At 52.5% G+C, this 24,177-nt stretch overlaps 4 protein-coding genes and 1 long non-coding RNA gene across 16 annotated transcripts in view; 4 read left to right on the top strand and 1 right to left on the bottom strand.

Annotated features, from left to right (window-relative positions):
* FAM102A (family with sequence similarity 102 member A) overlaps positions 1–14,048 on the top strand; it is a 31,565-nt gene extending 17,517 nt beyond the window's left edge. For 3 of the 7 annotated variants that reach the window (XM_015879086.2, XM_015879085.2, XM_015879084.2), the window contains exons 5-12: positions 1,955–2,071; positions 2,488–2,534; positions 5,428–5,582; positions 6,625–6,732; positions 6,986–7,175; positions 7,358–7,479; positions 7,979–8,048; positions 8,896–9,383. In XM_015879086.2, coding sequence (XP_015734572.1) covers positions 1,955–2,071; positions 2,488–2,534; positions 5,428–5,582; positions 6,625–6,732; positions 6,986–7,175; positions 7,358–7,479; positions 7,979–8,048; positions 8,896–8,941 — 855 coding nt within the window. In that variant the 3' untranslated portion in view covers positions 8,942–9,383. Of the gene's footprint in view, positions 1–1,954; positions 2,072–2,487; positions 2,535–5,427; positions 5,583–6,624; positions 6,733–6,985; positions 7,176–7,357; positions 7,480–7,978; positions 8,049–8,895 lie in introns of all 7 variants that reach the window. The other 4 variants (XM_015879088.2, XM_015879087.2, XM_015879083.2 and 1 more) reach the window with 2 other exon arrangements.
* Positions 14,049–14,476: 428 nt separating this feature from the next.
* Positions 14,477–16,469, top strand: DPM2 (dolichyl-phosphate mannosyltransferase subunit 2, regulatory). Its single transcript, XM_015879105.2, has 4 exons — positions 14,477–14,577; positions 14,680–14,769; positions 15,403–15,505; positions 15,770–16,469. Exons 1-4 carry the CDS (start codon positions 14,575–14,577, stop codon positions 15,826–15,828), a joined length of 255 nt encoding a protein of 84 aa, XP_015734591.1. The 5' UTR covers positions 14,477–14,574; the 3' UTR covers positions 15,829–16,469.
* LOC116654183 lies at positions 16,220–18,084 on the bottom strand. Its single transcript, XR_004309134.1, has 2 exons — positions 17,989–18,084; positions 16,220–16,949 (listed from the first exon to the last, which is right to left on the bottom strand). It is a non-coding gene; the product is annotated as an uncharacterized LOC116654183 (long non-coding RNA).
* ST6GALNAC4 (ST6 N-acetylgalactosaminide alpha-2,6-sialyltransferase 4) lies at positions 16,943–19,545 on the top strand. Of its 3 annotated transcripts, none has more exons than XM_015879096.2 (6): positions 16,943–17,204; positions 17,890–17,958; positions 18,072–18,224; positions 18,305–18,717; positions 18,797–18,904; positions 18,960–19,545. In XM_015879096.2, the coding sequence occupies exons 1-6, from the start codon at positions 17,199–17,201 to the stop codon at positions 19,165–19,167; spliced, it is 957 nt and encodes a 318-aa protein (XP_015734582.1). In that variant the 5' UTR covers positions 16,943–17,198; the 3' UTR covers positions 19,168–19,545. The 3 variants fall into 3 exon arrangements, with proteins under 3 accessions (XP_015734582.1, XP_015734583.1, XP_015734584.1); XM_015879097.2 differs by having other exon boundaries at positions 18,978–19,545; XM_015879098.2 differs by lacking the exon at positions 16,943–17,204 and adding an exon at positions 17,366–17,610.
* A 373-nt stretch (positions 19,546–19,918) lies between these two features.
* Positions 19,919–23,947, top strand: ST6GALNAC6 (ST6 N-acetylgalactosaminide alpha-2,6-sialyltransferase 6). Of its 4 annotated transcripts, none has more exons than XM_015879100.2 (7): positions 19,919–19,980; positions 20,372–20,556; positions 21,125–21,189; positions 21,783–21,962; positions 22,136–22,533; positions 22,611–22,718; positions 22,791–23,947. In XM_015879100.2, exons 3-7 carry the CDS (start codon positions 21,175–21,177, stop codon positions 22,978–22,980), a joined length of 891 nt encoding a protein of 296 aa, XP_015734586.1. In that variant the 5' UTR covers positions 19,919–19,980; positions 20,372–20,556; positions 21,125–21,174; the 3' UTR covers positions 22,981–23,947. The 4 variants fall into 4 exon arrangements, with proteins under 4 accessions (XP_015734586.1, XP_015734587.1, XP_015734585.1 ...); XM_015879101.2 differs by having other exon boundaries at positions 19,944–19,994; XM_015879099.2 differs by lacking the exon at positions 19,919–19,980 and having other exon boundaries at positions 20,070–20,556.
* The last annotated feature ends 230 nt before the right edge of the window (positions 23,948–24,177 follow it).

A 24,177-nucleotide genomic window follows, 5' to 3' on the forward strand; every position in this document is an offset into this window, starting at 1 on the left:
TCACTTCAGTGTCAGGGGTTATAGAGTGGAAGCTAACAGGAAGGACTGATAAAGCGGAAACTCTTTCCCAAGCTGGAAGAAACACCATCAGCTGGCTGGAAAACTGAGGAAACTATTAGGAAAGGTTACTTCTGAAAACATCCTCTTGCTAAGGGATCCTTCCTCTATATACTGGGAGTCTGCTTCCTGAGAAGGGCATCTGACCTCAGCACACAGTGTGGATGTGGATCAATGGATCCACCACTTTGGTGTTGCTCTCTGTGATTCTCTTGACACTCTGTTAATGCCTTTGGTGGAGGAAAATGGGGATCTGGGTCTTGACCACTGCCGTGCTGTATTGTGCAGTGCAACCACACCAGAGGAACCTTTTCTGTCCTCCAGTTCTGATGTGCTGCAGCTCAGTGTGTAGCTTTCTCCTCTCCACTTCATCTCTTTAAGATTAGAAAGTCATTGGTGTTGGTTTTTCTGTATTGCTGAATATTTCATAAGAAACGTAGCCCTTGACAAGAAGGAGAAAAAGATATACAGCAATGACTGGAAAAACATTGGAGTTAAGGGAATCCTTAAGAAGGGGGTGAGGGCTTTTCTTTTTTTTCTCTTTTTTTGGAGAAGAAAAGTTCCTGTTCTGTCCCACCCCTATTTTTTTTTTCTTTGCCATCAGCTCTTGTTCCCTTTTCAGAGTGAGATGAAGGAAGCAGAGCAGGTATCTTAATCTCGTTGCTATCATGCCTTGAATCATACTTCTTGTACAGGCATGTGTAGGCTGCGGCTTTAACTTTTGATTTGGAACAATGGGAGCCAGAGGTCACACAACAGTGGCTATGGTTTGTGCTGTAACTCCCATCAGCTTCCACAGATGGGAGCGCCACATTTCCTTAGCACAGAGTTATATTTTGAGGCTAAGTTCAGTTGTATCATCCAGGTTGTCAACACTAGGACAGGAGAAATGTACTTAAAAACTCAGGTCTAGCTATTATTCTACACATTGCTTTTCCACCTCTTTCCTTGTTCTTGTGGCAGCTGATCTGTGTGCTGAAGTGGTGCAGACCTTCTGTGCTGAGACTGTTTGGCCAAATGTGGGTTACATCATCTCTTCTGGTTAGATTAGATGAGACACAACTGACTTGTGTTGAGTTTGTAGGAAGCTGTGACTTTTTCTTTTGGGAAAGTGCTGTAATTCCTACAGTAGAAGTTAAAGCAGATAAGCAAAGCTAATCTTCATTGTGTTTGTACTCTAGAGACATCAAATAACCTGTTAGAATTTACCTGTAATCTTCCTGTCACCTTTTGTATTTGTTTTCTGTTTGTTAAAGAACGTTTAGAGATCTCACAGTTAACTCTTCTCTTCTGACTGTCAAGTGAGCTACTTGCTAGTTCAATCTTAGATGTTGAGGAAGCTGTGGTGCAGGAGTTCCCCAGCCACATCTGTAGCTGTAAAGCTCATACATTGCTGCATGGCTCTTGAATTCCAGCTTGCTGTGCTGCAAGGCTGTTTTGTATTTCAGGACAGCATCAACTTTGCCTTATAACAATACCCTTTCATCTCCTTGTTCATATGCTCCACTGCATTCTGGGATGGCCCAATACAAAGAGTACCTTATTATGTTTGTGTATGTGTGATTATGTTTTTTCCACATTGTTGACCTAGTGCCATCCATGTCCTTTGTTATGCAATGGCTACAGGCTGGTTAACGCTGTCCTGGCCAGCATTACTGCTCTGTTTCCTTCCTTGCACAGAGCTGATGTTCCTCTGAGTCACCTGGCTGGGGATGGGGAGTGTTGTCCCTTCCATTCTCAGGTATAAGGGTCTCATCAGCCATGTCTCTGCGTGCACTGGCTTGTGTTTCTGCTCTAACTCACAGGGGTGCTGTCTTCCTTTAGTCTGTGCATCTCCTTTATTGAGTTATTTGATTGTTTTTAATTTTTTGTTCTCTTTCCCTTTTCTTGATGGCAGCTGGGCTTTGCTGATCTAAATCTGGCAGAATTTGCAGGCTCTGGATCGACTGTTCGTTGCTGCTTGCTGGAAGGATACGATACTAAGAACACACGACAGGACAACTCCATCCTAAAGGTACAGCAGCTGGCACTGACATAGTGGAACTCCTACTACTGAATGCCAAAAGATCACAACCAGAGCATATTGCTGGGCCTGTAAGAAGATCCTGTTATGTACGGAGATGGGGTTTTGCTTTTATGCAGGTTGTCTGACTCAGGAAGCTTGTCAGAGTCACCCTTTGATACACTGGCATCCATTTGGCCAAGGAGTGAGCCTCAGTAGTATTCTGCCTCCTGCTGAGCTACTGCAACCTGGAGATATTGATGCCAGCCCTTTGGGGAGGGAGGGAATACCTTGCTAAATTCCCAAAGCTGGTCTTCTCTTGAGAAGAAGTAGGTCTCACTAAGCTTTACGCCAAGCCCTTGGCCTCCTCCTGAAGCAAGGAGCTCTCAGTGGTGTGGATGATGACATGCTTTGTTCTCTCTCTCCAGGTCACGATTGGGATGTCTCTGCTCTCAGGGGACCCCTGCTTCAAAACGTGAGTTTCTGAGTACTGATGTTGCTTTTGGGAGACCAGGACACCATGTGCTTTTTCAGTTTTTCTGCTGGGAAACTAAAATTGCTGGGAAGAGGAAAAAGGTGTCCTTGAGATTAGGAAATACAGGGGAGAGCCTGGACTATTGAATCAGCTAGAATAGCACAACAAGACTACTCTTGGTTCATTTGTTCTCTGCTCTGCTTCCCCCACTATAAAAAGGAAGAATCTACTATGGGGTAGGGGAATCCTGGATTTCAAAGCTAGTGATAACATCTGTGAGTGTTGGGAGATGCAAGGGGTGACCTGCAAAAGGTGTGTGTATGTGTCAGTCAGTTTTCACTGCTGCTCTGTGAGATGTTATCAGTGAAGTGTTTTTCTCACATTGGCCTTTTAAACTCAAAAACTGAATTTCTGAGTCCTTTGGACTGGGGATTGCCTTGTTTAGGGCCTTTTCCCCTACAGGGAAAGAAACAGGCTTGGTTGCACGCAGTACCTTCTTTTTCTTAATGTTGGTTAAGTTTTGGAAACTAATGAGTTTTAACAAACTTGGTGCTGTGCGCGAAGGGTAGAATTTCTCATAGCTCTGGGGATGGTTTCAGTGACCTCTGAGAAGGGAAAGGTCAGTGAGGAAAATGGTCTTGGGAATGAACATATTTTAGCACATACCATGCAAGATAAGGATGTTGACTTGAAACAGCAGCAAAAATACTGCAAAGCTGAAACATCTTAGTTCCCTTGTTCTTCTACATGGACCTGCATTCATAATTTGTTTTGATTAGTAGAGAAACTGTTACCATCCTTTCTTTCTTTTAAGTCCATTGCGATAAGAAAGGATAAATACAGTGAAGCTGTGATGCAGTTCTTTGTTTTAACAATTGTTGCAGCATCATTTAACAGATAGAACACACTGTGTGCCTTCATACTGCAGTACAAGGTTGTGAGGCTCTGCAATCTGGGCCAGCCTGCAGTAGTGTGCTGTAAGGCATGTGGCTGCACACACAGGACTGCTGTGTGCTAATTTGATTGTTTAGTGTTGACTCCAGCAGTGTGAGAGAAGAAGGCTTTACCTTCAGCTCATCTCTCATAGCAGTAATGTTCTGGGCTATAACGTCTAATTTTAGGTGCTAGTTTGCAGTGCATGAATTAGTTTGCGTTGTTATGAAGTGCCACATACCTCTTGATGTAATTTTTACCTTGTTAATACCTTTTCACAGTGTAGCAGAGACACTTTCAAACCAGAAATAAAGTACCACCTGATTCTGGAAAAAAGAAATGGCTTCAGGAGGAAAACTGGAGCATCTTAAACCACGTTAAATAGTGGCAGATGCTTTAAGGCCAGGTTACCAGGGTTAGTTTCAATGATAAAATGAAGTAATGGCTAATAACATTTGACAAAAATACCTGCTGCTTTTCCACTGTGGAAGCAAACCCTCACCTCTTTGCCTGAATATTATGCAGAATGGAGTATAAACATCAATTTAATAGAAGTAAGGTCAGTTTGAAAGTCAAACCTCCTTATTTTCTTAAAGTTTTTTTGTAGTCATCCCATTTCTTTTCTTTATATGGTGATGATGTACAAATGTCTAAAAATGGAAGCTTTGCATGTAGGATAGTCCTTGATCAGGAGAGCTTTTGAGAAATGACACTCATTAGAGGATTAGGCAAGAATTAAACTGTGCTGGGAAATCACTCCTGAACGTGCTCGCTGAGCACTTGCTTTCTGCAGCAGAGACAGAGCTTCTCCTGGGTGTCATACAGAGGGGAGCATGGGCTGCTTGCCTGACCTGGCAGCTGCTGCAGGAACAGCTTGCTTGCTTAAGGCAGTAAGGGCCTTGTTAACCTGTGAAACAGAGTCCCTAAAGTACCTGACTGCATGTAAATCCCTGATAATGCAATTAGGGAGGAGGCTTTTGGTGGTTGTTTGTTTTCTGTTTGTCTATTGTTTTTTCTGTTTGTTTTCCCCTGGGGAAGGCATGCTGTGGGTTTCCTGAAACCTTTGTATCTCTCTGGCTGCCATAAGAAATGTCTTTTCTCCCAAAACACTGGAAAGTTCCTCTCATGTAGCATCAACCCTCATTGGCCTCAAAGTTCCAAGTGAAACAAATAAAAGTTTTCCTTTCTCTCTCCTCGCTTGAAAAGCATACTATAATCCATTGGTTGCAGTTCAGACTTCAGGCTATAAGGAAGTGAGGGCTCCAACAGGAATATTAACCTTGCCATGCTGCACATGCCATGGCTTCTACCCAAAAACACTTCTGGAGGAAGGGAGGGGGGCTCCAGGCAATTGCAGTTCTATCCAAGAGCCAGCATTTACAAAGGGATGTTGCAAGCACACAGAATAACCAGAAAAATAATTTTGACAGCTGTAAAAATACTTTAGTCTCGTTGAAAATAAGTTTAATCATCAAATAAAAATGGAGAGGTTATTTAAGCATTGTAAAAGAGGGACAGGGGATAAAAGGCTTCTTTCTGGCCTGAGCCTGAAAGATGTAACAGAAGGGTGCTGGAATTTAGGGCTGGACAAAAGCAAACTGGTTCCTGTTTGTGAGGCTGACTGGCTGCTGGAACATGTGCTGGGGGAAAAGGGCAGCTCTGGATAGTTTCCTGGAGGATAGTGAGGTTGTCCTGTATAAATGATGGAGTGCTCAGTTTTTTGCCTTAATTTACATCAAAAACTTGCTTTTCCTTGTATTCAGCAGTTTGTAAAATGCTGCATCTGCAGTCCAGATGCATTATGAGATGGGGAAGACCTAAATATTGTATATAGCAAGGGGGTGGAGTGGGGGAGAGGGGAGGAAGCAGCAAATGTTACACTGTGCTGCTGGTCAGAGAGGCTGCCAGATGATCCCCAGTCCCTGCCTCACTGTTTGTAACACTTCTCTTGTGATTGCAGGCCGCCTTCCACCGCCAAATCCATTACTATACCAGGGCAGGATTCTACCCTGCAACTTACCTGCAAGGGTGAAGGAACCACAAGCAGCAACAGCAGTTCAGCCACAATTGGTTCTCTGCGTCAGACCAAGCCAAGAGCAACCATTCTCAGCTCGGGTAAGAGCGCCCATCCTGGAGCCATGCAATGCTTAGATGTACTTGGGTGCTTTCTCTTCTTTTTCTCAGCAATTGCAAACAGAGAAGTTCTTTAATATTTCATGATTTCTCAAACCCATTTTCATTGCTCTCAACTCATTTAGGAAAAACAAAACTCTCCATGCCTCTATAGGTGGAGATAAAGCAATCTTTTTTCCTGAGGATTTAATAATTAATGTATTGCGTTCATCTCTGCCTTCCATTGTGTTCAGTGACACTTAGCTTTGTTCTCCACTCAGCTATTCTTCTAGAAAAGCTTTGGTGGTTTTAGAGGTTGGTTTGAGATCTAATGGCCTTGATCCAGCTGCTGATGCAGAGTTCTTTGGCTTCTGTGTGAGCCCATTTTCAAGGACACTGCGTTTTCCTATTGCCTTTTTTCTTCCCAGCGTACTCTAAAATGTGCAGGCAGACACTGCACCAAAATAGAGCTCTGGTCACATAACCTCAGTGACAGCAAAGTGCACAGGTGATGATCTGGAAAAGCTTGCCAGCATGTTACGCTTGCATACTTTCAGATAAACTTGTTGCATGTGAGGCAAACTGGGGCAAGGGTAAAGAAACAGAGATTATCCTGAAGTTCCTGTATCAAGTTCATATCAAAGATATTATTTAAATGGTGTGGGCTCACAAATAATAGCAGGACAAAAGCCATGACAGGAGAAGTACCCAAACAGAAATTGTAATATTTTACTGATGGTGGCCATTTGATGCTTTCAGGCTGTTAGCTATCTGTAGTTAAAATCATTAACTTCTGGACATTGTCCTTCTAGGTCCTTCAAGGCCAAGGTTAATTCAGGTACTGGGTGCTAGAATTAATGATGAACTTAACAGAGGAAATTGTTGTCATTATCCCTAGTTCCAAAGTGCACGTAAGCTCTTTGCTACAGCAGGCTTCTACCTGCTTTCACTTTCCTTAATCTAGTGTCCCAGGATCAGCATCTAGTCTAAGGCAGCAGGCAGTACTGATGTGGTTGTGGTGTAACTGGAATGCCTTGTTTCTCAGCAGGTGTCCCTGAAGAACCAGATCAGAATCTGTCCAGCCCAGAGGAAGTCTTCCACTCAGGGCACTCACGGAACTCCAGCTATGCCAGCCAGCAGTCCAAGATCTCTGGTAACTATTGATCCACATGGTTGTGCCATCATTGGCTCCATCCTTTGCTGCAGCAAGCTCTCATGAGAGTGACTTGCAGCCTTATCTCTTACCCAGCAGTGTAATATCAGAGCTTCTTGGTCAGTCTCTGCAGATAAGTTCATAGATTTATGTATAAACCTCAGTATACAAGAGCAGAAGCTGTGCTGCGTGTTAACTCTGTCTTCAGGAAAGAGGGAAGGTGTGACTTGTAACTATGCTGCTGTATTTGCAGGTTACAGCACGGAGCATTCCCGTTCTTCTAGTATGTCTGACCTGACCCATCGCCGGAATACCTCCACCAGCAGTAGTGCATCCGGAGGGCTGAGCATGACGGTGGAATGCCCTGAGGGAGAGCGGGACCACAAACTAGAGAAGCCACCTCGCCCCCCCAGACCAGCTCTTCTGCTGGACAGACCTTCCCGGTAGGTAACTGTGGTGCAAAGCCCCCTCTTTGGGAAGCTGAGATGGAATTTATTCTCTGGTCTTTAACCAGCAGTAGGTTGGAATTAGCTGCTGAGAGAAGTACTGTTCCTAAAAGAAGTGAGAGAATTTAGAAGTCCATCAGTAAAGGCTGATTTTTTTTCCCTTGATTTTTTTTCCCCAGGAGAAAAAAGGATTCAGTGGAGAGTCACCCAACCCGTGTGGATGACACCAGGATTGATGCAGATGATATAGTGGAGAAAATAATGCAGAGTCAGGACTTCACAGATGTCAGCAATACTGAAGGTGAGAGCATGAGTCTCAAGAGGGGAAGTCTTGGCTGTTTCCTTAGCAAAGCTGCCAACCTTGTACAAAGCCAGATTTGGTCTGCTACAGACTCCCCCCTTTGACAGTAATTTTCTTTCAGTGGTTGCTAGGTGTTTCTATGGTAGTAAACCGTGGATTTGAGAGCTGTGCATCAATTTGCGAACAGTGCCTGCCACTGTTCTTCTACAGACCACAGCAGAGGTAAAAGAGTAGCTTAAACATAAGGGTGAGAGAGGAAAAACAAGTGTTTCTTCATAGCTTAGTGTTGTGCTTGATTTGTATATGAGACTCCCTTTTAAAGCAGGAGAGCTCTTAGGGGTCCAATTGCTATGGGAACACCATACAGTGTGCGTATGGATTCACAGAAATGCACTTGTTCCTCTGCTGAACATTCTGTAATGCAGCTGGGAGAGGAGAACTTGGCAATCACCAGAAGGAGTTCTGTACTTTAATGTCCTACTTCCTTTTCTATCTGCAGACAGTAACCTGCGGTTGTTTGTGAGCAGAGATGGAACAACTACACTGAGTGGTATTCAGCTGGGAAACAGGTAGGTTTCCTATAAGGACTGCAGACAGTCAGACTCCAGAGAGGTTACTTAGCTCTGGGTACACAGGGAACTTTCACCTTTGCAACAGAAGAGATTTCTAAACATCATGTGCTACGTGGTGGCTTTATGCCCACATTCACACCCCTGGGATCTCTCTGGTGACAGTCAGCAGTTGCCCTGGAGTGTGAATGCAGTTCACAGTGGAAGCTCGGAGAGATAATTTGATCCTAGTTTTTGGATCCAAGAACAGAAATAAGTGAGGAGTAAAAGGACACGGTGGTAAAGGTTGGTTCCTGTTTGGTCCTGCACTCACAGGGAGCTTTGCCTCCTGCTGGACTGCAGCAGAACTGCAACTCCCTTTTCCCTGCCCTCCATCTGTGTTGTGGATAAAGATTTCTGGAGAATAAAACTTTGTCTTGCCACAATAGCCCTCACTACAGTGTATTGACTAGTTGTGGGGAGGGAGGGGGGGGAGTTAAGTTTTAGCACCTTTAGTAGTATGAAAAACAATAATGGCAAACACAAAGATATGTCAAGTTGGTGGCAAAATTGGGAACAGAGTCAGGAATGCTTGTTCTTAGCACAGTGTGCTCCACCCAAGCCCTTTCCCTCTGTTCTCTAAAAGAATTTGTGCTTCACCCAACTCTGTCAGGCTGTAGTGTTAGTTTGCTATGTAGCTGTCTGTTTTGTGTTGTGTGGGTTGACTGCTCACCAGATCAACGAGTTACTGTCAGTATTTTCTGTGAGGTTAGAGGGATCATGCATGGAAAGCTCTGAATACAAACTAATTTGTTTTAAGTAATAGAAAAATAACCTGGCTTTCTCATCTTCTCCTCTGCGTCCTCAGGGTCTCATCTGGAGTTTACGAGCCAGTGGTGATTGAAACCCATTAAATGTGAAGAACAGGGTAGAGCTGCTGGAAACGGGCCCCCTACCCAGTCTGCTGCCACATGGATGCCAACCTTTACCTCTCTTCATGCAGCATTCCAGAAGGGATTTCTCCATGCCCCTCCCCATATGTTTGCACTGCAGAACTACTCCGAGACCACTCCAGATCATGCACTTTCCCTGTGTTGGCAGTACCCTCCTTCACTTCCCAGTTTTTCCAGTGCCTGCCCTCCCCGTTTGCAAACAGACACAAAGTGTCTGCTGGACTTATCCTTAGTCCTAGAGCATGTTGCTCTTCTGCATCCCTCACTGCACCCATCCCTTTGCAAAGGGGGATATCTCAGCTTGTCTCCCCAAAACATTGGGTTGTGCCACTGTGAACTCTTCAAACCACTTGGGGGGGAACCATTCTAACCAAACCAAGAGCTGCTTGTTGGTGACACGGTGAAACGGTTACTTGCAGGATGCTTTATTCCATTGACTGCAAGGGAACATCACCTTCTAAGGCAACAGTTTTATTGAGCAAGGTATGCAGTGGTGTACACTTCCCCTTCTTACACTTAAAACCCCAAAAATCTTTTTTCTCATAGGAAATATCTCCCAAAAGTGCATTTCAGAAAATTACCACAATCCAGATGGGAGTTGATAAATGGTTAAATGCTAGTGCTTGTTATACCACTAACTGTATTACACCCTTCCACTGCTGGGCATGGAAGGGTAGTGTTCAGCTATTAGCATTAGCAGGAGCACTTTAGAGGTTCCGGATTTTACCTGGAGGAGCCTTGTCTCTGTTCTTCCAGGAGAATAATCTGTGTTTGCTGGGTTGATTCAGCAAATAGTCACTGTTGAATCTTGGGGTACAATGCCTCCTTTTTGGCTTAGGAAGGGAATTGCTCTTCTTGGACTGTGAAAAGATTATCTCATGGCCATCCCTTGGGCCAGAGCGGGATGCAGTTGTCTGCAGTGGTCTCTTTGGTTTGGTGGTTAACAATTGCCTCTCCTGGCTTGGGCTGGTAAGGTAATTGGTGCTGGTTGTCCTTTCTTGACTTGTCAGTAAGAATCTATGCCTGAGCTGATTCTTTCTGGGACTGGGGAAAAGCTCTGCTTGTAGGGCAAGATAAACCCGCTACCTTCACCTTCAAAGGTAGATTGGATATTTTCTGCTGTTCTCTCTACAGCAGCAGTTCTTACCCACTCTGTGGAGAGTCAACTTTTCTGACAAGGTTTCAAGCTTTTCTGGCTGATCCTTCAATTGATCCTCTTTGGGTTTTTCTGCAGTTGTTTGACACTTCAGCTGCCTCTTTTCCTCACAGTGAGCAGCAGAGATGTCAGTCCCTTTCAGCTCTCACTCACAGATTCTCCTGGCAGCTGAATTGCAGATGAGGATCTATGCAGCCTTCAGCCACGGGCTGTCAGCAGGCTGTGCTTACAGCCTTTCCTGCACGGAGACTCGTGGCCTGTAAGCTATTTCTGTGTGGTATCCTTTCCTCTTTTGCCGGTGTACTGTAGTAGCACCCAGCAGCCGTGCACTTTGAGTAATGGCACAGGCACGATCCTGGCATGGTCAGAACATGCCCTTCTCTGACACACGTGTGCATGCACACTCTCACAGGCACGCACTTGTCTCATTCAGTGAGGAAAGACTTGTAACTGATCACATTGTTGTTCAAATTCTTAATTATTGTAAAGCCTTTTTAAAAGGACAAAAAAAAAAGGATTAATTGTGGTCTATGTGGCCAGAACGCATGCAGATGAGCTACTGGAAAAGGGAATTTGGCAGAATGGGGGAAGAGGAATGAAAGAGCCTTGATATTTTTTGCCCTGTTGGCTAAGGGTGGCTGTATGGGGAGGGTGCTAGGCTGTGTGGCAGAGCTGTACAGCTGCTTACTGTGTTTTGATACTTTCTCTCCTCAAGTCAAGAGGCTTCTTTCTGTATTTGCAATGACCACACGTAAGACATAGATCTTTTTCACCCCTTTCCCTTCAAAGGGAATTAAATCTGGATCACGGTTACAAGGGGTACGGAAAACACTTAGGTTTGGTTTAATGTAGGGAAGCGATATTGGATCTTTTGATTCTGTCTGCAACAAAAGCTCTTTCACGCTTTCTGGTGTTTTAACTGTGATCTCAGACTGGCAGGTTTGGCACTCGCTTGCAGGCTGGGGAGCTTCCTGCTCCCTCTGGGTGAGAGGTGCCCTGTTCCAGGGCTTCTGCGTGTGTGTAGGAAAGGGAAAGCTGACGGCTTTTCTTCTTTCCTGGGGCTCTGCCAGGAAGCTGGGCCTCTCCTGACTGTCTGCTCAGGTCAGTGCAAGGGCAGAAGTATACAAACAGCATACAAACAGCACTGTGTGTTCTTGCCTAGCCCGCAGGTAGCAGTGGGAGCTGGTTGTCCAGCTGCTCCCAACGTGGCATCCACTGGAAATCAGGTCTGGGGCACTGCCAGAGTTGCAAGAGAAACAACCAGAACTTGGGAAAAAAAGCAAAAATAAGGCAGGAAAGAGGCCAAACCCATCTCGGTTCTCCTGCTTTGCTTCTATTCACATGGAAAACAATGATAGTTAGTGTCAGAGCAATTGGGAACCAAGGGTTTTCTTCTGGGCTTCATTTGGCAAGAGTCTGCTGCCCTGAGACACCAGCAGCTAGACATGCTGTGAAATCCACTGTGGGACAGAGGAGGGATCTCTGCAGCAAAGCAAGAAGAGCTGAGCTATAAAGCTTCCCAGGCTGGCAGAGTTATAACCTGCTCCATCGTGTAATTGTGGCCAACCTGGAAGAGTCTCTTGCTTCTCTTCCAGCAGCTTGGCACATCACTGCTTGCATTTTGGATAGCTGTGTCTCATGGGGTTTCTCTTTCTTGTTCTACATTGTTATTGACTGCACAGGTCTTGGTCTGTATGTAGGTTTTTAGCTCTCCCACCCCTCATTTTGAACAAGAAGGCAGCCCTTGTCATGGGGCCTAATACAGCACAACCGAGGCTGGAGTGCCCAGGATGGAGCCATGCAAAGGAGGAAGGAGCAGCCTGCTTCTATCTCCAGCCCCCACCTGAGGCTGTTGCCCTGCCCCTGGCCAGCAGCAGGGACACCAGGTGCTGGGAAGCTGCATCTTCCTCCTTACTGGCATTGCTGCCATCTGTTCCGTGTTGGACTTTGAGCATTTAAGAAGTAAATCAGTTTCCAGACCCAACCCGCTGGCTAGTTTCCTTTAGGTTGGTTAGTTTTTTTTGTCTTGAAGTTCATTAATTTTTTTTTATAAACCCAGCAGGCTGGTGTATTTTCTTTTGATTGCATTATTGTTTCATTGACGTTTTATTCCTGGGGGGGGGCCAAGAGAGAACTTTCTTCCCCATGTTGTTTCCCATCTCAGGGGATTCAGAGGTGACTTAGACGAGTTAAAGGACCTTATTGGCAATGAACACCCCACGTCCCTGGCCCTGGTGAGCAGAGCTGGCTCTGTGCTCCAGGCTGAGGGCCAGGCAGAACGTGTGGGCTCTGCTCTCGGCTCCTGGACCTCTGGTGGAAGCCTCATGTAAAGGCTTGGGAAATTCAGTGTCGTTTGGGTATTTCTGTCTTTGTTTTTTACTAACTTTTAAAGACCAGTTTGAACTGAGTGCATGTCCGAAGGGATAGGCTTGGTTGTGACTTGGTGAAGGAAAAGAGGATCATTTAGAAACAGTGGTTGGGGAAAAGAGGTGGGGGGGGAGGGGGAGAAGGATGTTGCTCCTCTGTTTTTTGGGGTTTCTTTTGTTTGTTTGGGGAATGGTTGGCACTTTAAATAGGGGGGAGGCAGGGAGGGGATTTGTGCTGTCCTTAATGGGATTCATGCTGTCCTTAAGTGATGGGCAGTAAGTTTGTGATCTGTTGGTTTTGTTTTTTTCCCCCCTTATTGCCACATCTCTTTGCCCCCTGCAGAAAGTTAAAGCCCTTTTCTTTTAACATTTGCTTCAGTTTTTAGAGGGTTCTGAACTGGGCTGAGACCCGAAGGAACGTCTTTCACCCCAATCTCAATAGGAAGGGTTGACATTTATTATAATTCTTCTTTTTTTTTTTTTCTAATAATTTATTTGGTTGTCGCTGTTTTTTTTTCTTTTTAAAAACTGGTGGCTGTGCAGCTGGACTCTGCACACGCTGTTGTGAACCTCTGGGATAAACCTCACTCCAGGTACGCTAGAGCACCGAGGTGAAAGAAAACCCCTCCTGGAGAGGGGCTGCCTTGCCCTCCCCTCACTGCCTTACCTGGGGGCTGCAAACTCACCCCCCACCCCCCTCAGCCCTTCCCTCACCCCTCCTGTGCTTTAGCTGAATAATACCCTGGTGACTGAGCCCTGTGGACAAGGCTGGTCCCCAGGGGTGAGTTACAGCAAACACTGCCTGGTAGCAAGTGTTTGTGCTGCAAAACCACTTCCTGGATGCATTGGGGGGGGGTCCATGTAGATTTATCCCCCCCTTTTCCTCCCAATGGGCTGATGGGGGATGAGAGGAACATGGGGTAAAGCTTCGAGCTCGAGGTGTGGCTGAGCCTATTCACTTTGCCTCAACCCTAAGGATTAAATGGCAGAGCCCGTATTTTTGTGGTGGGGGGGAGGGAAGGGGAGATCCTGCTTTATTTTCGTGAGGGTTGTTGAGCCGGGTGACGTTTGGAAACTCGATTTATATCAGATTCTATAGAGAGATGGCTGATATTTTTGGAAAGGGAACGGCTCTATGCAAACATCCACCATCGTTAGAAGAGAGCAAAGTAATGGTGGTGGGCTCTGAGTTGGTCGGTTGGTTTTTACTTTGAAATCTTAATAAATCTCTTTAACTTTTTCTTTCCTTTCTTAAAGCAAAAAGGTGTTTAGAAAGAAACGCTGCTCCACTGCTGTGTGTAATGGTGATGGTGGCAGCTCGGGGCTGGCGGGCAGGGCTTGTTTTGCACCATTTCTGTCTGGTTTGGGTCTTGTTTCTTGTCAGGCCGCTGTGCCGTCATCGATCCAACAGGCCGTGTTTGTATCTTCTGTATCTGGTTCCTAACGTAGAGAAATAACAAATATATGAGGAAATCAATATCATGGCAGACGTTGTTTATTGGGTTCGGGGGAAATAAAGGTTGTTTTTTTGGTACTTCACACCGATTTTCCTGGTTTGGTTGTGGTCTTTTTGTGGTTCTAAGTATTTTATGGGGGGGGGTTGCCCTAAATATCAGCTAATTACCCCAGTTGTGAGAGCCCTGCAGCATTTTTTACCCTAAATATCGGCTAATTGCTGCAGGGCTCTCACAAATGGGGTTTTTTTGCCCTAAATATCAGCTAATTGCTGCATAGTTCTCACAAATGGGTGTTTTTTGCCCCAAATATCGGCTAATTGCTGCATGGTTCTCACAATTGGGGTATTTTTGCCCTAAATATCGACTAATTGCTGTAGGCCTCACCACTAGGCCCCGCAGCTCTTCCGAGCACCTCGGGAACTACAATTCCCATCATGCACCGGGTGACTCGTGCTTTCCCACAATGCTTTGCGCTCTTAAGCCCTTCCCACAATACTTTGCGCTCTGAGCGCTCTTCCTGTTTCGGAGAACACGTGGCCAGTGTTCTGCTCGCTGGTTGGTCGATCGCTCCCGGAAGAACGGGGAGGGCGGAAGTGCCGTGTGGTGGCCGTCGCCATGGTGAGTGAGGCTGCGGCCTACGGCCCGTCCCGTCTGTACCCGGCCCTGCCGCCCACACGGAGCCCTGACTGTCTGCAGCCCTGACTCTCTGTCCCTTTACAGGCTACAGCGACGGACCAGGCGGTCGGGTTCGGTTTGGTGGCCTTCAGCCTCGTGCTGTTCGTGTACTACACGCTGTGGATCATCGTGCTGGTGAGGGGATGGCGCTGGGTTTGGGCCCTGGGATGGTCGGGCCTGCAGGCCTCGTTTAGGAGCTGCAGGAGCTGGGTGTGCACTCGGTGCTCCACTCAATGCTCCTCTATGGAGGGAACTGGGCTCAAACCTGCTGCTGCTGGAGGACTTGGGTTCCCCCCCTTGATGTGCTCCCAGCTGTAGGGTCGGGTTCATACAGTGCAGGAGTCATTGCAATGCACTGTAGCATCCAAAGTGTCCCAGCCATGAAAGGATCCATGTGACAGAGGTTGGATGTCAGGGGGAAGTTCTGCACTAGGAGAGTGGTGAGGCCCTGGAACAGGCTGCCCAGGGAGGTTGTGGATGCCCCGTCCTTGGAGGTGTTCAAGGCCAGTTTGGACGGGGCCCTGGGCAACCTGATCTAGTAAAGGCGTATGTTTGGTGGCCCTGTCAGGCAGGGGGTTGGAACTACATGATCCTTGAGGTCCCTTCCAACCCGGGTCATTCTGTGATTCTCCACCACCTGCAGGTTCAGACACTCTTTTTTTAGCCGTCCCCTCCAGCCCCATGTTTCTGTTCTGCTTTTGAAACCCCACAGCTGCACGTGTTGGTGACTTGCTCTCATGTTGTTAATCCCCTGCTCTGTTTCTGCAGCCCTTCATTGACAGTGAGCACAGCATCCACCAATACTTCTTGCCCAGGGAGTACGCCGTTATCATCCCCGTGGTGGCTGGGCTGCTGCTGCTGCTATTTATAGGTGAGTATTATTCTGGTCGCTCTAATTAGAGGCTTCTAAATTAGGAAGAGAAAAGAGACACTTGTGCTGTATGTGGTCCCTGCAGTGGCTTAATTTGGCACAGGCGTTTGTGCGCACACACGTGTAACTTCAGCTGTTTATTCCTATGAGAATTAGAACTGTTTCTTGTGCTCTGCTGAGGTTCCATTATTCGCTGTGTGTGTTTTAATGGTGCTTTTCATTTGAAATTTTCGGGTTGAGTCTGTTCTCTCTCATTCCTGGTAGGTGTTTTTATAATGGTTGTGATGTGGAAGAGCAGAAAACCTGCCCGGAAATCAGACTGAAGGCCCAGCTGAGAGATGGAGAGAAGGCCCCCAGCCTGCAGCACCAAGCAGCCTCCTCCTCCAGAGCACTCAAAGCAGCAGCAGTGCCAAGTGGCTGCTCTTTCTCCCACATTCCTTCCTCAAAAGACACAGACTTGTGTAGTTTACAACTTACAGACTAAAGGGAAGCAAATCTGACCCGTGGGACTCACCAGGAGAGGGACCAGAGCTCCAGCTGGACAAATGTGCACCCCAGCTGAGACTACGTGCAGCAGCTTTGCTGGGCTGGGATCCAGCAGCTCTAATTGCAGAGTGTGAGTTCAGTTCTGGCCCCCAGCAGCTGCTCGGCCTCTGGATACTCTTTCCCCTCTTTGCTGCATACGGTAGTTTATTCCTTCTGGGATTTTCTTTTAAACTGGAAGAGCTAATGATGGTGCTGTGAGCTCTCGTTTCTGATGAGGGCCCTGTGAGCTGCACCCACCTCCCCTCCTACAGTCACCCCACTGAGGATGCAGCATGACCTGGGTGGCAGAGGAAGCATTTAGCTCCCTTACCAATGAATGTCAGCTGCAGTCTGGGCTCCTGCCTGCACTGGGTCAGCCCTGAGCTCCTGGTGGCTATAGTGAGCTGCATTCATCCTCAATAAAGTTCTCTGAGCTCTTTGTTCTTCCATGTCAAGTGCAGAGCTGCAGCTCCAGCCTCATTCCCCAGCCACCCCTCACCCCTGCAGGGAACACAGCCCCCCATTGTACTGAAGGACCTTGATTTCTAGGGCCAGTCCATCACCCTGTCCCAATTGCAGCTGTGCAGAGCTTTATTCCTGGAGAAATACAGGAGGGGGCAGCTCCCGCTGCCTGCCCAGGGCTGCCACAGGGCCCCAGTTGTGCATCCAGCTCCTGGTGTGGGATGAGCACAGGCTGCTATGCTGCAAAGGGCAGCGCCCCTATAAATATCCCTGTTGCTGTGATGGGAGGTGGCTGCTCCAGCTGAAGGTCACGGCTCTGAGCATGAATTCCTTCTCAGCACACAGCGCTGTGCCCCCAGCCCAGGCACATTGTGGGGTCTGCAGCCATGGAATGCAGCCCTGTGCTGTGTGTGTGTGGATCCCTGAGCTCCACTTGCTGTGCCTGTCAGTGCCATCACTGTCAAAGAGTAGGAACCAAGCCCAAGTTTGCTTTTCATATTTCCTTATTGCTGGCTGGGGAAAACCCCAGGAGCACCTGAAGGCAGAGAGGGAGGGGGTAGCACAGCATGACGTGTCCCGCAGTGTGCAGCTGAACTAAGGGCCATAGGGCAGCGCTGCAGGGCAGGAGGCCCCAATTCTGGTTCCGAAACGATCCCTGGGGGCTTTCAACGCTGCACTGAGCTCAGAACAGCCGGGTCGGCGGGGCATGGAGGTGAGATGGGGGCGTGGGGTTGGTTATAGGAGATCCCAGGGCGACGGTACCAGGAAGCGCCGGACGGGCGGAGGTACCGGGTGGAGGTATCGGGGCACGGGGCAGCGCTGGGGCCGGTACCGATCCGGGGGCTGCGCTCAGTGCCGGGTCTGTCGGTATCACGAAGCTGGGGCCGGCTCTCATTGCGGTGGGCTCACGGCCGGCACACTCAGCCCGGTGCCGCTGTCGGGGCGGTCCCGGCAGTGCCTCCCAGTTCTGCCTCCCAGCTCCGCCCCCCCCCGGCTCCGTTCCCCCATCGCAGCGCGGTGCTCCCGGCTCGGCCCGGCCGCGATGCGGGACCCGACGGCGGCAGCGGGGGGTGGGCGGCCGCGTGTCCATCGCCGGCCCCGCGGGGGATCCCGGCGTCGTGAGTGGGGCCGGGCGGGGCGGGTCGCGCTCCTCCCACAGCGCCGAGCACGGGATCGGGGGCGGAACGGGGACGGGAACCGGGCGTGGGGGGTGGGGAGGGAGCTGGGCATGGAGGGGGGTCCGGGAAGTGGGGGGTTAAAGGGGTCTGAGGCGTGGGAGGACTCGGGGGGGCGCTGAGCATGGGGTGTGTAGGGACACATCGACGTGTCGCAGTGCGGGTTGGTACCGGGGGGTCCCCAGCCGCGATCCCCCCCCGCTGAGCCCGCTGTGTGTGCAGGGTGCGCGCCCCAAACCTCCCCGTGACCACGGCGCCCCGCAGCCCCAGCTCCGCGGGATAAAGATGCTGGTGAGTCCCGCGGGGATGGACGGGACGAACCTGCGGGGCTGAGCGCCCGGTACCGGTACCGGTACATCCCACGCGTTCACGAGCCCGGCACAACCCCGGTTCTCCGCTTCCAGGTCCGCGTGTTCCTCGCGCTGCTGTTCGCGGCCGCTCTGTCCGTGCTCTACGTGCTGCTGTGCCGCGATACCGCGGGGCTCAGGGTCGGCTCCTCGTACACCGCCCCCGCAGCGCTCAGCCTGCCGGGCTACAGCCGCGTCCCCGACGGGCAGGTCGGTCCGTGGGGCGGCCCCGTCCTTCCCCCGCTGCTCGGCCGCCCCATTCCCGGTGCTGACGGCTCGTGTCCCCGCAGCCGCTGCGCAGAGCTCCGTGCCGCCGCTGCGCCGTCGTGTCCAGCTCGGGGCAGATGCTGGGATCGCACCTGGGCCGGGAGATCGACGGGCAGGAGTGTGTGCTGCGCATGAACCACGCTCCCACCGCCGGATTCGAGGACGACGTGGGCACACGAAGCACCGTCCGCGTCGTGTCGCACACCAGCGTCCCGCTGCTGCTCAGGAACCAGCCCTACTTCTTCCAGCAATCCCGAGACACCATCTACGTCATCTGGGGTCCCAGCAAGAAGATGAACCGAGACAAGGGCGGCCCGACCTACCGAGCGCTGCTGAGGGTGATGGAGAGGTACCCGCAGCTGCAGCTCTATACACTGACAGAGGAGAAGATGGCGTATTGCGACGACGTCTTCCAGAATGAGACGGGGAAGAACAGGTACCGTGACCCTCTGGGTGCCCCCATCGCTCCGCTTCCATCCGCCCTCCTGTCCCCATCGCAGCGCTGTGTCCTGCAGGATGAAATCCGGCTCCTTCCTGAGCACGGGGTGGTTCACCATGATCCTGGCCATGGAGCTGTGTGAGCACATCTGTGTCTTCGGCATGGTCAGCGACAGCTACTGCAGGTGAGGGGCTGGGGGTGGTGGTGGGGGGCTGAAGGGGAAGCCTAACCCTGCTCAGCCCCCACTGTGCCGACAGGGAGAAGAACCATTCGAGTGTGCCTTACCACTACTTTGAGAAGGGGCGGCTGGACGAGTGCAGGATGTACCTGGTGCACGAGAGGGCCCCCCGCGCCGGGCACCGCTTCATCACCGAGAAAGCCATCTTCTCCCGCTGGGCCAAGAGGAAGGACATCATCTTCACCCACCCGTCGTGGGCAGGGGGGTAGGAGAGACAGCAGTGAGGTTGGAAGCCCCTCAATCTGCCCAGTACTGGGGGGGGGTCTGCAGCCGCTGGGGGGGCAGCAGCGGGGACCCTGCTCCATTGGAGTATATGGGAGAGGGCTGGATCCACCCAGCCCCCCCAGCTGCAGGCCCCGAGCTGGCTTGGACCCGTGCAGGATGGATGTTTAACATGGGACTCATCCCGGGATGGACAGCGATGCTCTGGCACTTGGTGCCACTTATGGGGCACGTGGAGCGGGGCCGGGACCCCCTGTCCCACAGCCCCCGTGTGCCCCCTGCCTGCAGCCCGGGGCTGCCAAACCACAAGTGCCCTTGGATTCAAACCAAAGCCGACTTGCCCATTAAAAGCGTTTGTAAGTCCACGCTGTGCCCGCAGCAGAGATGTGTGGGACCGGGTCTATAAATGGGGTGGGGATGTGACGGATGGGGTCAGAGCACGGAGCTGCCCTGTGCCCAGGGATGGGTGATGAGGAGCAGCGAGGCCGTGGGGCAGCAAATCTATGGGGCAGAGAAACTCGTGTTGGTTTCCAGGGCAGGTGTCCCCCCCCCCCCTCAGTCCCCGAGCTGAGCGCATCCCCCGGCGCTGCGCCGTACCCCGGCAGTGTCACACACGCACCCACCCACCCACGCTCCCCGTTCAGCCCAATCCGGGTCCGTCCCGTCGGGGCGGGCGGCGTTAGGACCCCCGAGCGCCCCCGCCCCCGGCACAGCGCGGCCCCGCGGGCACCGGGAACGCGCAGCAGCGGCGGCGGCGGCGCAGTGCGGAGCGGAGCAGAACGGAACGGAGCGGAGATCGGGTCCGTCTGTGCGGGTGGGGATGAGCGGCGGGGGCGGCTCTGAGTGTGCGGAGAACGGACCGACACCGCCCAGCCGGGATGCGGCTGCGCCCGGCCTGACACGGCCGGACTGAGCGGGGGGCGACCGTGGGGCTGCGTGCGGGGAACGGGGGGGGGGGCGGCATCCCGGGGCTGTATCACGAGTAGCGGCGGGTTTGGATCGTGGGTGCCGGGGTCGCATCCCCAGTAGTGGAGGGTTTGCATCCCCGGCTGCACAGCGGATGCGTCCCAGGGCTGGGGGAGGATTTGAGGGAGCTGGGGAGGGGGGGGTCTGAGCGCTCGGCGAGGGTAGATCGGCACGTGGGGGCCGTACCGAGGGGCTGCAGCTGGGTTTGCTGTGCCGGGGATGCAGGCTGGGCTCGGCGCTTCCCCAGCAGAGCGCGATGTGACCCCGGGGCGCCGCCATGGCCCTGCTGCCAACCGGAGGGGCCCGGAAACAACGCACAGCCCGGGGGGAGCGCGGCGAGGAGGAGGTGGAGGTGGAGGAGACCCCCCGGCACCGCTCAGCACCCGCCGCAGATGAGTGCCCCCACCCAGGTAAGGGACCGCACGGCAGGACCGCAGTGACCAGCGGGGTCCTGGGCCTGACACCCCCCCGCCCCCTTCTCCCCATGTCCCCACTTCTCCTGCCCACTCAGCCCCGTGACGGGACGGAGCTCCCAGCGCTGTTCCTTCTCTCCTGGGACTCCTGGCACCAAGAATCCCGGCCATGCCCCAGCCGTGCTGGCACCTTCCCAGCCCCAAAGCCTTTCGGGGCCCCCTGGAGGGTTACGTCGTGCTGGCTGCTGTGTAATTTTCCATCTTGGCTCCTCCCAAGACAATCAGATTTCATCTTGTTTTTAATTTCTAATTGCTACGACTACGACCCAGCAGGAGTGGCAATGACTCACCGAGAAGGACTTCAAAATGTTCATGGGGGTGGGGAGAAGTGAGGATAAGTGGGTCCCTTTGCTGGGCAAATACCCATGGGAGCACCCAAACAGCCCGGGGCCAGGTTAATAGGATCGAGCCGGGAGATCCCGATCTGCTCAGGGCGCCGGGATCAGCCCGGTGCGGTTTTGGGGACGGGATCTTAGAGCTTTTGGGGTGACTGTGTGCCTCGCAGGTGCTCGCAGGACATCGGCGACCACTCGGCACTGAGGGCAGCGTGGAGACATGAGCGGCAGCGCGGTGAGTGCAGCCCCTTAAAGCCATTCGGGAGGGCCGAGCTGGGGGCGGCCGTGCCAGCGCCAGGGATCCTCTGGCAGCAGCTCAGTGCTCACGCAGTAAAAGCGTTTTCCTCCTCCTCCTCTCTCCTTAAAGCCCTGCGGCCATGCAAGCAGCGCCGCTACAGGGAGAGCTGGAGCTGCGTGTGGCTGGGCAGGGAAGGACAGGGATGTCCCCATCCCCATCCCCATCCCCATCTCCATCTCCATCCCCATCTCCATCCCCATCCCCATCCCCATCCCCATCCCCATCTCCATCTCCATCTCCATCCCCATCCCCATCCCATTCATCCCGCAGTCCCACCCGCATACCCGCCATCCCGCATCCTCCTCTAATCCCATCCCCATCCCCAATGCCCCATCTCCATCCCCATCCCCATCTCCATCCCCATCCCCATCTCCATCTCAATCCCCATCTCCATCTCCGTCCCCATCCTTTCCCACCCCATTCCCACCCCTATCCCAGCTCCCAGTGGCCACCAAAGGGAGAGTGAGTTGGTGATCTCCATCCCAAACCCTTTGGGGAGGGGTCCTGACGCTTTCCCCCCCCACCCGCAGAGCCAGCGTGCCGCCGTCTTCGTGCTCCTCTTCGCCCTGCTCATGCTGCTGATCATCTACAGCTCCAGCAGCGGGACCGAGGTGTTCCCCTACAGTGCACTGCGGGGCAGAGCCCGGCGGCCCCCCAACCTGCGGCACTGGAGGGTGAGCAGCGGATACCTGCCTGTCTCTGGGAACAAGGTGGGTGCGGGATGTGGGTATGGAGATGGGATGTCCCCGTGGGTGGGATGCTGAAAACCCCTTGGCGTTGGCTCCCCTTGGTTTGGGATCCCCACGTTTTGGGCTCCCCTTGGTTTGGGATCCTCATGTTTTGGGCTCCCCTTGGTTTGGACTCATTGTGTCCATCGCCTCAGACCCTGTCTGCCCACTGCCACCAATGCGCCATCGTCACCAGCTCCAGCCACCTCCTGGGCACCCACCTGGGTGCCGAGATCGACCAAACCGAGTGCACCATCCGCATGAACGACGCTCCCACCACCGGCTACGAGGCCGATGTGGGCAACAAAACCACCTTCCGCGTGGTGGCCCACTCCAGCATCTACCGTGTCCTCAAGAGGCCCCAAGAGTTCGTCAATAAGACCCCAGAGACCATCCTCATCTTCTGGGGGCCGCCGGCCAAGATGCAGAAGGGGCTGTTGAAGATCATCCAACGCGTCGGCGCATCCTTCCCCAACATGACGGCCTACGTGGTCTCCCCGCACCGCATGAAGCAGTTTGATGAGCTCTTTCGGGGGGAGACGGGGAAGGACAGGTACCGGGAGCTCCTCATCCCCTCCTTGTGGTCTGTGGGTTGAGGACCACGAGGGTCACCTCATTGCTGTGCCCTAGAGAGAAGTCGCGCTCGTGGTTGAGCACGGGTTGGTTCACCATGGGGATTGCGGTGGAGCTGTGCGACGCCGTCCACGTCTACGGCATGGTGCCCCCCAACTACTGCAGGTAAGGGCCTCCCCAGCCCCAAATCCCAACCCCAGGACTCGGCATGGGGCTCAGCCCGTGGTCTGCTTGTAGCCAGCGCCCGCAGCCCCGCCGCATGGCCTACCACTACTATGAGCCCAAGGGCCCCGACGAGTGCACCACGTACATCCACAACGAGCGCAGCCGCCGCGGGAACCACCACCGCTTCATCACCGAGAAGCGCGTCTTCGCCAGCTGGGCCGCCCCCTACAACATCACCTTCTCTCACCCCACCTGGCCGTAGGGGGGCTGTGCTGAGCAGGGAGCCCTGGGGATGGGGTCCCTTTGATTTGGGGTCCCTTTGATTCAGGGTCACCTTGGGATGGGATCCCCTTGGCTTAGGGTCCCATTGGGATGAGGTCCCCTTGCCTTGGGGTCCCATTGAGATGAGGTCCCATTGGTTTGGGGTCCCCTTAGTTTTTAGTTCAGGGATTCCTTGGCTTGGGGTCTCTGTGGGATGGAGTCCCCTTGGTTTGGGATCCCATTGCTTCAGAGTCCCCTCAGTTTGGGGTCTGATACAGCTATTGGGGCCACATGCCCCCACTGTGCACGTGGGTCTGCACAGCTGTGACACTGTGGGTTTGGGGGTGCATCCCTTCCTGCAGGACACGAGACCCTGCACAGTCCCAGCTCAGAACCTCCCGGGCTGCATTGCAGCCCATCACCCTGAGAGCACACAGTGGGTGGAGGTGCAGGGTCCCCTTTGGCTGCCATGGGGGTCACGTTGCTTTTGTGGCACCATTTCAGCCCCCACCCCCCAACTGCCCCCCAGCACAAACCCCAACATTTTCAGTGTCACCATCCCCAGAGCAGGGACCTCAAGAGCCACCCCAATGAGAACCAGGGGGACGACACTGCCAACGTGGTGCCAGGAGGGGGAGGTGGGTTAAAGGGGGGGCCGATACCACACAGCACTGCCGGAACCTTTTGTAACCTGGCCATGGGATTTGGGGGATTTTTTCCCTCCTGGTCCCTGTGTTTGGATTTCCTCCATGAGCCACATGATGCTCGTTACTCATCAGCCCCTCATGAACGTTTGGATGCTGAGCCCCCAGCGGGTGGCAGCCCCGTGCCTCAGTTTCCCCCCTTGGCCGTGGCACTGGGGGGGGGGGGGTCCATCCCGGTGGGGTCACATCGTGGGGGGTGTCTCAGCACCGTGTTTTGTATCGATTTGTACAGGAATAAACCTCGCTGCAGTCTGTTGCCTTGGACCGTGCCTGCAGGAAACACCTTTAGGGTCCGGGGGGGGGGGGAAGGGACCCCGTAGGACCCCCCCCATCCCGCATTGGGGCCGGTTGTGGGGTGTAGGACCCTCCCAGCTCCACCCCTCACCCACGGGCTCCTCCCGTTGCGGGGGCGCGGTACCGGGGGGTTGCGGGGGGGCTGCGGGCAGGCGGCATTCCCCCCCCCCCCCCCTCAACCCCCCCCCCCTCTCCTGCCC

The sequence above is a fragment of the Coturnix japonica genome, chromosome 17 (assembly GCF_001577835.2).
Source record: "Coturnix japonica isolate 7356 chromosome 17, Coturnix japonica 2.1, whole genome shotgun sequence".
Lineage (NCBI taxonomy): Eukaryota > Metazoa > Chordata > Aves > Galliformes > Phasianidae > Coturnix > Coturnix japonica.